The sequence below is a fragment of the Eretmochelys imbricata genome, chromosome 2 (genome assembly GCF_965152235.1).
Source record: "Eretmochelys imbricata isolate rEreImb1 chromosome 2, rEreImb1.hap1, whole genome shotgun sequence".
Classification (NCBI taxonomy): Eukaryota; Metazoa; Chordata; order Testudines; family Cheloniidae; genus Eretmochelys; species Eretmochelys imbricata.
The window spans coordinates 41,490,044-41,502,392 of NC_135573.1; the positions used below are offsets into that span (position 1 = coordinate 41,490,044).

At 41.8% G+C, this 12,349-nt stretch overlaps 1 protein-coding gene across 2 annotated transcripts in view; it reads right to left on the minus strand.

Moving 5' to 3' along the window:
• Positions 1-12,349, minus strand: part of CPQ (carboxypeptidase Q) — a 259,790-nt gene that overhangs the window by 74,958 nt on the left and 172,483 nt on the right. For both annotated transcript variants that reach the window (XM_077808923.1, XM_077808922.1), the window contains exon 6: positions 12,183-12,274. In XM_077808923.1, the coding sequence (XP_077665049.1) occupies positions 12,183-12,274 (92 nt within the window). The remainder of the gene's footprint in view (positions 1-12,182; positions 12,275-12,349) is intronic.

A 12,349-nucleotide genomic window follows, 5' to 3' on the forward strand; every position in this document is an offset into this window, starting at 1 on the left:
CAGAGATACTTAGTTTCCCTTGGAGTTTTCCTCTATTCCTAAATAAATATGATTTGCCACTCATGTTTTCTTAAATTTATCTACAGAAAGAGCCACAATATGGGTGCTGATAACCCTTCTTATGACAAGTTCCTTCCTCTTAGCCTATGGAATTGGGAAAGAATAGCAGTATTTGTGATGTTTTGTGTTTTTAGAATTTTTTTTTATTATTTGTATAAAACCTAGGGGCTATACAATCAGGGCCCCAGTGCATTAGACACTGCACAAACACTAAACTCCAGTCCCTGCCCCGAAGACTTAGGGCCTGTGATGGGGTGCGACTTATCACTGTGCTGCCTCCTGCTGGCTGTCCAGGGAATTAGTGCTGCACCCTCTCTTGGTGGTGTCTCGCCCGCTGTCACCTCCGTTCCTGGACCCACATCACTCCCAAGACCACGGCGTCCACGTCAGTGGCCCTGCCCTCCCACTGTGCCACACTCTATGTTCCCCTCCTTCCGGGGGGACCTGCAGTCTACTGTCCGGCCACTCCCTTCAGTGGCAAACTGCAGTCCACTGTCCAGTCACTTCCTTCAGTGGCTCTAGCACCCTCTTTGCCCTTGCATCAGGGCCTCAGACTGCAGATCCCTGTAGCCTGACTGGAGCTGCCTTTAGCTCTCTGGGTCTCTGCCTCAGTGCTCTGTCCAGGGTGCTTGCTGCCCTTTGCCTGCAAGGAAGCCAGTCCTCCTCCCTTCTCAAGCTCCAGAAAGTGATTAAAATGCTCTGTCCTGCATTCCTTCTTATATGTGCCAGACTGGCCCTGATTGGCTGCTCCTATAAGCCCTTCTGTGATTCGCTGCCTCCTGCACAGCCTCCCTAGGGCTGCTTTTTACTCCTTTTCTGCCAGTGTGGGACAGGTGCCCCATCACAGGGCCTGATTCTCATTTACACCACAACTGCCAGAGTAAAGGGGCCTCAGTGAAAATGAAAATCCGGCTCTTTAAGATCTAGGAATCAGTCTCAACTTAAATGTAGCAACTAAAAGCAATGACCATTTCAGCTGGTAATACTTTTATGAGCAATGGTGCTGGTGATTCAGTATGCAGACATCTACCCTTTGAGTCAATACTGACCAAGTGCCTTAGTATGGTGTTGGTAGGGGACACTGCACTGTTGGAGGTATTGTTTTTCAGAGGCAACACCTGACCAGCTATATTCATATATTAAATATGCTGTGGCAGTTAACCCTGGTGTCCTGGCCAAAACCTTAGGGATGCTGTGATGGGACTTAGCCCTATCACCTATTAAAAAATATTCAAAAGCCCTGAGGTATGAGGATGCACAGGGAGTAGCTTAGGCTCCTGTGAAGGAGGCCCTGAGGTAGGGTCAGTTAAGAATACTTTAGCAGAGCCCAAGAGGTATGGAAGAGTGGTTAGACCAGCAAAGAAAGGAGAAGCTTGGAGGATCTAGGGAGAAGCCAGAGAATCAAAGGGAGGCTGAGTTAAACACAAGCTGTGGGGAAGCAGCACATCGGGCTTGGAGGTAGGAAGTAGCCAAGGGAACCAGTAGCATATCTGAAAAAGCAGACCTAGCTCCTTAATACAGGGTCCCTAGGCCACAACTCAGAATAGAGGGTTCCCCTGAGGAAGGGGCATGCCAGCCCAAGAGAAGAAATATTGAACTAGGGTGGAACTGAAGACTGTCCCCAAAGGACAAGTCAAGGAATAGCTGGGGGTGCGGGGGGAGGCGCTTTTGTGTTAGGATGCTTTGTGAACTTTCAAGTTGGACCTTTCTGTTATTCTGGAAGGGGACTGAACTTTGTGAGACTTGGCCAGTAGTGTGAGTCACAGAAGACCCAGTGAGAGACATTGGCTTATAGGAGGTGCCAAAGACAAGGACCTCCAGTATCATCACACCCTGACACAAGAGGGCACAACAGGTGATGAGTACACTACTTTGCAGGCGCCATTAGGTCAGCATGCAAAGGGAGTGAGAGACCCTCTCCATAGAGCACCAAATAGCCTGTACACCCCGTCATTAATGCATCTAGTGCGCAGATACTGCAATAATGGGTGCCACATAAATACTTAAGAGTGTTACAAATAAAACTGTACATAGGTCTATGAGTTACTTACTACTAAAACATTATCTCCCTAGTAGCTATATCATCTTTATTCTGTTACTACATCAACTATGTCAGAACTGTACGATTCCCGCTATAGTAATGTCACCCTTCAAGGGTCTATCTGCCAGAAAATAAATATTCTTGGAACCGAAAACTAAATTGACAAAGCAAAAAAAGTAATCTATTCAATTCCATTTTATGCAGCTAAACTGTACATACAGAATCTTTAAAATCATACATCTACAGTACTTATACTTGTTCAGCTCTGTTATCTTCATTATTCTACCCTGCCACATGGGAATAGTGCATTTGCACTCACACAAACACATTTCAATTTCAAAGAAAACCAAGTCCTGTTCTGTGCTGACTTACAGCACCTTTAAAATATTTCTTTTATTTGACTTTTAATTATAACCACCAAGAAGTAGTTCATGCTATCATAATCCTATTGCCCGAAATCAGCACAATAAATCATTAAAAGGTTAAGATATTTTTCATGCTCAAATAGAATGTACAGAATTAATCTGCTTTATTTGGTTACTATGTATAATGAGGATTTCTTGTAGCTAAATTATCAAGAAGGGGAAAAATAAATACAAATGAGGATATGATTCTTACTTATTTTTTCCAATTAAGTATTAAATGCATATTAGGTTAAACTGTGCAGTCTTCATAAAACAACATCCAGAGCTGAACCGCAGTGGCATAACAAAAATTAACATAATTTTTTCTGCCAAATTAAAAGTGAGTTAGGTATCATTCACCCCCTTTATTTACTAATTTGATTATTAAATGTAATCATTGATAATATTTCTCAATCTACACCTAAAACCAAACAAGACTAGCCACAGCAAACAAGCACAGACCTCTTGGCAAAGCATGGGAACAGAATGACATGATTCCATATAGTGGTAACATTTCTTTTTTAAGAGACTACTAGGCTAGCCCTGGCAGATCCTATTCTCTTTATAGAGTGAAAATGGATGATAACTTCACCATCTGTTTTGGCAATGTTCCCTTTACCAGCATCATGCATACAGTACAGTGTGTCTGCTGTGTCTCCATCTCCTGCATACATAGATTTTTGTAAAGGATTTATATAAAAATCTTGTTATATAGTCTCCTGTTTTGTTACATCTTAGTCCATCTGAACACCGTAGCGTCAGTGATCAATCCAGCATTTAAGAGACACTATCCTCCTCCAATTATACCACAGCAAGCCTGTCCAAGTGTCCTCTTTGACATATCTACCAACTGAGGGCTTGTCTACATGGGGAGTTTAATTCACAGTAAGCTACTGTTTGTCAATAAAACTGTGTAGTTTAGACATGGCCTCACTCATGTTACTGAAGGTTAAACCACCCCCTTCCCATGTTGACAAGCCTTGAGAAGTCTAAAATGTCCTAATAGCGTTGATATAATAGGTGCGTAGGAATCCACATTATCCAATGCCTATTTTAAAGCATACTAGTAAAGAAGCAAATTGGGACCCACTCCCTCTGTTCCTTATATGGCACCATAGTGATGTTAACTCAAGCCACTATATCATTGCTTTCCACTACATACAATCTGATTTAATTCCATTTATTTTTTCACAGTGAATTTTTAATTCTGTGCCTCCCTCTCAAAATGAAACTTCCAGTTATTTGTTCTTTTAAGTTAAATAATGTTATGAGCTAAGTGAAACCTTGTTATGGGCTGAATTAAAACCTCATTCACATAGATGTATGAATGAATCCCCCATTTAAGACAGCTGTAAGAGACAGTTAAGGGGCCACACCTCAAACAAAAATTTTTAGGATCTACCCAGAAAGTAGGTCAGTGGTGGTGGGTTCAGGTGTGAAGAGGCGGATGTGGAGGGGAGAGAACACACAGAAAACTGAAAAAGAGATAGACCGAAGGAGCTGCTGAAATCACAGTGGCTGACTAGAAGAAACCTGGGAAGTGGTTTTTGAGCAAGCTGAAAACAGCGCAAGTTGAAAAGAGTGCTCTTGGTGCTGTGAGCAAAAAGAAGCTGTTTCCTGCTATTTGATTCCTTCTGTGTTCAGAGACACAAGACTTTGTGCATTCTTTTTAAATAAACAAGACTTCATCAGAAAAAATACCAGACTCCATCTACTTCTACATCCCCTGAGCCCTGAAATTCAACTAACTGCTGGGATCAAAAAGGGGCAGAGAGGTGTCAAGAGAGGGATCCAGCTTCCAGGGAGACAGAATGTGAGCTGGTATTCCTGTTGACCGAAAATGGAACAAATAATGGAGATGCTTGCAAAAATCAAATATGGCCAGTGGGATTTAAAACAAGATCTAAAACAAGAGCTGGTGAATTTTCAAAAGGAATTCAGACAAGACCTGCAACAAAAGCTGGAGATGTCCTGGAAAAGGCTCAGAGAGGATTTGTAGGCTGAGATGAGATCTACGTTGGAGCAACAACTACAAAGTACCTGGACAGATTGGGAAACCCAGCTGCAAAATACTCAGGCTGGGACAGTAAAATGGATTCATGAGGTGACCAGCAAATTATCTCAGTCATACACCAGAAAAACTGGAGACGAAGCACGTTTCAACCAACTTGGAACTTGCTAACAGAGATGAGCTGCAGCAAGGACTTATGGAGCTAAAAACTCAGATACATAAGGAATTCAAAGAGTCGATGATCATACAGATACATAAGGAATTCAAAGAGTGGATGGCAGCTACCTGGATGATTAATTGAACCAATCAGATGACTAGGGTTAAGATTGGACATTAACAACAGTTTTCTACCTTCTTTGTTACTCACAGAGGCCCAGAGGGGAGAGGTCAGGCTGTCCCAGCTCAAATAATGCAAAATCCCACTCACTATCTTTAAGGGAAAAACTCCCTGGAGGTTATTTGGTTCAATTCAGTGTTCTACAGTAGCTCAAATGAATGGCTGGGAAGAAGGACTAAAACAGGAGGGTTACTAGCAGCCAACATTGGTGGCCCAGCTCTGACTGTACTGCAGAGCTTACCACCAGAAACGAGACTGAGTTATCCAGATCCAGTACAAGCCCTTGACATGCAATTTGGAGTTAGTCATCGATCTAAGCTGTCAGGGGCACAGCTAAAAACTAGAATGAGAGGACAGAAGAAAACCCACCTGAACTGGCTGAGGACTGGCAGAGACTTGTGTTCCTGTCATACCCAGATACCACCAAGGCCTTTCAGGATAAACTAGCGCTAGATAGAGGACAGCAACAAAAATGATAAAAGGTTAAGAAAACTGGGCACATTTAGTCTTGAGAAAAGAAGACTGAGAGGAGACCTGACAACAGTCTTCGAATATGTTAAGCGTGGTTATAAAAAAGATGGTGATCAATTGTTCTCTATGTGCAATGAAGGTAGGAAAACAAGTACTTGGCTTAATCTGCAGCAAGGGAGATTTAGGTTAGATATTAGGAAAAATGTTCTAACTACATGGGTAGTTAAGTTCTGGAACAGGCTTCCAAGGGAGGTTGTGGAATCTTGATCACTGGAAGTTTTTAAGAACAGGTTGGACAACACCTGTCAGGGTTGGTCTAGGTTTACTGGGGCCTGCCTCAGTGCAGGAGGCTGGACTTGATGGCCTCTTGAGGTCCCTTCCAGCCCTACATTCTATGATTCTAACAGTTCTGTTAAAAGCTGGTTGTGACAGTCTGTACCTCTAAGTTCATTCCTTTTACAGACTATGTTAAATTTTTTACAAGTTGCATTTTACCTTTTACTTCCTTGTAACCAGTTCTGACTTGTATGCCTCATAATTTGTAGTCACTTAAAATCTGTCTTTCTCTAGTTAATAAATTTGTTTTGTTGTTTTATCTAAACCAGTGTGTTTAGATTGAAGTATTTAGGAAACGTCATTTGGGATAACAAGATTTGTGAATATCATTTTCTATTAATAAAATGACAGACTTTATATGAGCTTGTATTGTCCAGGAGGGTGCTGGGCAGTACAAGACGCATATTTCTGGGGGAAGTCTGAGACTGGGAGTTTGCTGGTGTTTCCCTGCAGTGTAATTCATGGGTGGCTGGCTATAGCACTCATACAGTATAGCTGGGAGTGATTTACATTACATACAGCAGACCAGTGTAAAAGGCACTGCAGGCTGGAGAACTGAGGGGACACAACTATCAGTCCATATTGTACCTGAGGTAACATCATGCTAGTACCCTCCCACAAGTGTCTAGAGAAAGCCTCCCTCCCAGTTCAGGAAACAAGCTGAAGGGGCAAAGCTTGGAGGTTCGAGGATCAGTCTCACAGTTTTTGTTTGTGACTGGACAGTTAAACAACAATAATGGGAGTTTGTCTATACAGTGTATAATAGGATCTGTGAGGTGTATAGGGATAGTTGATACAGGTTCAATCATAAAAGAGTTATTAGACCAGACATGATGAAAAGATAAGGGAATAGGGGATCCAGAACTGAACTAATTGGTCTCTCATGGAGATAATGACTGGCACAACAGCACCCATCTAAAAATTGGGTTTGACAATTGGACCTTAAATTTAAGCAAGAAGTCTGGGTGGCTGAAATAGTGGATGAGCTAGTAATTGGCTTAGATTCCATTATGGCTGATAACTGTAATCCATGCCAGGAAAAGGGTCTTACAGATTCTGTCTGTGGAAATTGCCTTTAAAGATATGGCCCAGGTGGGACAAATGGTTTGCAGATAACTGGTTTGCAGTGAACGGATTGTCCTGCTCCGGGGGCATAACCCATTACAACAGCTACATGCTGTGGTAGCTTTCCAGCAAGGGAAAGATGGGGAGTGGCTGAAAACTGTTCTGAGAGCCAGAGTTTCAGGGGAATCTTAGCTGCTAAAGCTCTTGTGGATACGAAACAAGAATTAATCCCTGTTTGTTTGATTAATGTTTCTGACAAGCAACAAATAGTAAAAAAAAAAAAAGGACTGCAGTCTCAAAATGTGAACCAATGGATCTGTTAAATCCTACCATAGAAGAAAACTGCAAGGGGAAAGGTGAGCTCCCAGAGTTTCTACTGTACTTGTTCCTGAGCAGTGCTGTACACTTAAATGGGGAACAGCAGAACAGTCTAAGAGTTTGTGGTTAAGAATCAGGAGTTGTTCTCTTGAGCCAATAAAGATATAGGTTGTACTGCACTGATTCAGCACAAGATTGATACTGTGGGAAACCAACCTATTGATCAGCCACCTCACCAGTTGCAAATAACAAAAAAGGGAAGAGATACTCCAGGCCATTGAGGAAATTTATCACGAAGGCATAACTGAGCCTTCAACCAGCTCCTGGGCCTCACCCATAGTGCTGGGTAAGAAAAAGGATGGCAGCACCCAATTCTGTGTGGACTATAAAAAATTAAATGAAATCACTTCAAAGGTTTCTTATCCATTACCACAAATAGATGATACCCGGGATGCAGTAGCAGCGTCAGTCTGGTTTTTCACAATGGATGTTAAAAGCGGGTATTGGCAAGCAGAGGTAGATCCAAACAACAGGGGGAAAAACTGCTTTCACAGCAGGACAAGGCTTATGGCTTAGAGCGATGGCTTTTGGCTTGTGCAACGCATAAGCCACATTTGAGAGGCTAACAGAGATGGTATTATGTTGCATGCCCTTCTCAGCCTGTTTGTTATACCCAGATGATATCCTGGTACATGCTAAAACCTTTGAACAAGAACTAAAATATTTACAAATGGCCTGTGATAAGCTGAAGATGGACAACTTGAAACTGAACACAAAGAAATGTAAGGTGTTCCAAAGAAAGTTAATCTACCCCAGACGCACAATTAGTGAGGAGGGAATGTCCACTGACAAAAATAAAACTGAGGATGTAAAAAGCCAGACAACTTCCCAGACACTCACAGATGTGCAGAGTTTTATAGGCCTCTGCTCCTGTTACAAAAAGTCCATTTGTGGGTTTGCCAATATTGCAAAATACTGCATAGGTTGTGTGAGAAACGGAAACCATTTCAGTGGTTAGCAGAGCAAAGATGTAGCATTTTGAGAGTTAAAAAAGGCTCTACTGACCACTCCTGTTTTGGCCTATCTGTGTTTCAAACCCTTTTCATATTTGATACAGATGCTAGTAACTAAAGTCTGGGGGCAGTATTGGCACAAGACAACAAGGGGCTTGAGAGGGTGGGAGCTTACTATAGCAAAAATCTAAGTTCTCCTGAGAGAAATTACTGCACCACCAGAAAGGAACTCCTAACAGTGGTTGCATCTATAGAAAATTTTCATCATTGCTTGTATGGGACGAAGTTTCTGGACAGGACAGGACAGGCTTCCTTGCAATGGCTCATTAGATTCAGGAATCCTGAGGGACAGCCTTTGCTGTTGGTTGGAAAAATGTCAGGGTTAGGATTTCACAATCAGACAGTGGTTAGGTCATAAGCATGGTAATGCTGATGCCTTGTCCAAACAGCCTTGTTGGGAGGCTAATTGCAAACACTGTCCCAAGCAGGAGAGCAAGGAATTAGTTGCTCAAGGGAATGGATGTGGCTCTCTTTCTTGATTTTTCAGAAGTACCTATGTTCTTAATTCATCCCTGGAACAATGGGGATGGAGCTGCAGGAATGGACCCCACAGCAGTTAAAACTTTCCCAAAGAAAGAATCCTCATACGGCGATACAGTGTGAGTGGAAAATCAACTGGCAAATGCAGCCAGCCTAGAATGCAGTGTCCCCTAACACCACCACAATAAAAGGTTTCTGGTCACACTGGGAAAACTTGGAATTTAAAGTTGAAATATTGTACAGAAGATGGGAGAAACCAGTGGGTGATGGATACAGGCACCAGCGGGTTGTCAGATACATTGAAAAAAGAAGTTCTGAGGTTATGTCATGAGATCAAAACTGATGAACATTTTGAGGTTGCAAAAACCTTAGCCAAGCTAAGGGAGAATTTCTATTGGGTAAAGTTCAGGGAGAATGTAGAAAGCTGGTGCAGGAAATGTGATGCTCACATTGCAAAGAAAGGCACTGGGAGTACCCCTTTGCAGCAGTATCTTGTGGGGACACCAATGGACTGCATTGCCATTCATGTTCTTGGGCCCTTGCCTGAGACAGAGACAGCCAGTCATTATTTGCTGGTAGCTATGGACTATTCACAAAATGGCCTGAGACTTACTTATTAGGAAATTAAGAGGCTGTGACAGTAGCAGTAGTTCTAGTGAATTAATTCTTCACCAGATTTAGGGTCCAGGGGGAGGTACTCACTTTGAATCCAAAGTGTTTCAACAGGTTTGAGGGATTCGGGGAGCCACAAAACTCCACCATGCCTTTATATTCTGCATGTCTGGGGTGGTGCAAAAGGTTCAGTAGGACTTTGGGGTTTAGCTGGTAACCTTTGTAGAACAGCACCAAAGGGACTGGAACCAGTATATCCCATTCTTTCCGATGGCTGATAGAACAGCAATGAGATTACAGTGTGCTCCAGAACTCTTCATGTTTGGGCAGGAGCCAAGGAACCCAGCAAACCTTTTGTACGGAGTTTCTGAAGAGGAATAAAAGGAATTGGACCATTTGGACTACACAGAAACCCTACAATACAAAACTGAAAAACTTCACACCTTTGCTACAGAAAATTTTTGGATAGCCTCTGATAAAATGAAGAGACTCTATGATGTAAGGTCATATGGGGAAACTTTTAAAAGAGGGAACCTTATTTGGTGAAAGAAGGGTAGGAGCCCTAAGAAGGGTAGGAACCTTGGGAGGGACCCTATACAGTAGTGATGCAAATAAAGAAAGGATGCAGTTGGGTCCCAGGACTAAACCCAAAGTTATCCATAAAGGCCATTTAAGGCGATATCAGGGGGACAGGATTTCAGCATGGCTGCTCCCTGAATCTGACAACTGAGGATCCTGAGGCTGGGAAAGTTGTGACCGTAATGAGTCTCCCCATTCTGACAGAAAAGAGCAGGAATTGTTCTTGGAACTGTTACAGCCACCAAGTTCCACAGAAACAAAAGACATACCTCAGGAGCACAATTAAAAGAAGTTCATGGAGAGAAAAGCCCCAAAGCCAGGTTTGGGCGGGAATCCAATCCTTTTCTGTTTGTGATGTGAAACTTTCTTGACAGAAAGACCCTGAACATATGTAATAGTTAAGTGTGTATCATTAGTAATTTGTTAAATTATTTCTTTTCTTTCTGTTTGGGATGGGTTATTGCGGGTCACCATTTTAGGCCTCATCGAGATGATGGGCAAAGCTCAGGTGGGGAGTATTGTAATGAGATGGGTGAAACTTTGTTATAGGTTAAGTTAAAACCTCATTCAAACAGATATGCGAATGGGTCCCCCATTTAAGACAGTTGTAACAGACAGTTAAGGGGCTACATCTAAAACAAAGCCTAATAAAGTCCACCCAGGAGCTACCACCAGGTGAGTGGAGAGTTTGATAGGATATCGTGGCCAGGTGGAAGGGAGAGAACACTGAAGGTACGTCTAAACTTAAAATGCTACTTCAGTATAGACACACTATGGCAACGGGAGGGGTTCTCCTGTTGTTGTAGTTTATCGCCTCTCAAGGAGGTGGACTGCTAGGTCAACAGAATTCTTCCATCAACCTAGCGCTGTCTACATGGGGGATTAGGTCAGCATGGCTATGTCTCTCAGGGGTGTGTATTTTTCACATCCCTGAGAGACTTTGCTATGCTGATATAAGCTTTCCTGAGTAGACCAGCCCACAGAAAACTGAAAAAAAATGACAGAGTGAGGAACAGACTGAAGGAGCAACTGAAATCATAATGACTGTCTCCGGAAGAAACCTGGGGAGAGGTTTTTGGGCCAGGGTGCAGGCTGAAAAGAGTGCTCTCGGTGCTGTAAGCAAAAGAAGCTGTTTCCTGCTATTTAATTCCTGCATTCAGAGACACAGGACTTTGTACTTCTTGGTCAATAAATAAAACTGTATCAAAGAAAATACCAGACTCCATTAATTTCTGCTTCCAACGAGATCATCAATGGAATCCTGAAATTTTACTAGCACTTGGGTCAAAAAAGGAGCAACAATAACATCATAAACGCTCTGCCAGGAATTTTTATTGCAAGACATGGATTCTGAAAAAACCTGCTGTCATGGTAGAACAAAAACTTTAAACACATTTTTCTTCATCAATTTCTTGGCTTTGCATTGCAGGTTTAAGCATTGTTGAGATTAACTACTACCAAATAAGGGATCACAAAACACAGATAAAAATCAGGAGTTAGTTATATGATTACAGGGTTAGCTTCCTACAAAATGTTTATATTTTGAAAATTGTTGGCTCCAGGACAGTTTTATGAAGTTATCATTCATGTCATGCAATCCTTTGAAGAGACAACTGTGCACAGCTAATATGGAAATAATATTATGTGATATTTTCAGCCTAATTACCAGTCCTAAAGAGGAGTTTTATAATTTTACTTAGCATAATCAAAAATAGCTAGTGATGGCATTTAAAATGTCCTTGATCCCATACAGTAAACAATAATTGGCAGAAAGCATTTTAGGTCATACTCACCATTAAAATGTTATATATCTGTGCTTCCAAAGAGAGTTCTCTCTTTACTAGTTTATTCATTACATTTTAGTGGACTATGCAACATGCAGTGAAACAGAAATGTAAAGGGTAAATTAAATGGATTAATATTGACAAAGTGTATGGATTGCTCACCCCATTTGAGGGCAGGCAATTAGCTGTTTTTTGAAAGCCACAGCAGATATCCTCATGAAATATTCGCTTCATAACAGCTTTGTGACATGGTATGGTACATCAAGTAAAGTACCTGCAGAGGTTATCATACCTATTAACTTTTGACCTTCAAATGAGAAGTCCCTACCATTTTCCCCTTTTGCAATTCAAATGAATGTCTGAGTCAGAGAGTTACATTAACAAACCAATGGAAGAGAAGCACAAGAGGATGGAACTTCCTTTTTTTCTAAAAGGACTATATTAAAACACAGAGTATTTCACAACATCTTGCACATAAAGTTGTGCCTATGTATCTGCAGGCAGAACTGGACCCTATATGGTTAGACGAAGAGTCTGACATTTTGAAAATCTAGTATTCTCAGTCAAAAAAGCAAATACTATAACATGGATCATTTTATTACATTATTTACCTTGTGTAACTGGTAGTACTGCTCAGCACCCACCCCTCCTGGTTCTTCTGCAGTCCATAGCACCAACCGCAGAGTTCTCTTGGGGCGGAGCCCTAGGACATACAAAATTAAATATGGCTTTTAGTCCCAAACGTTCTATTTGTTGAAACAATTCATGTGTTGGCCTC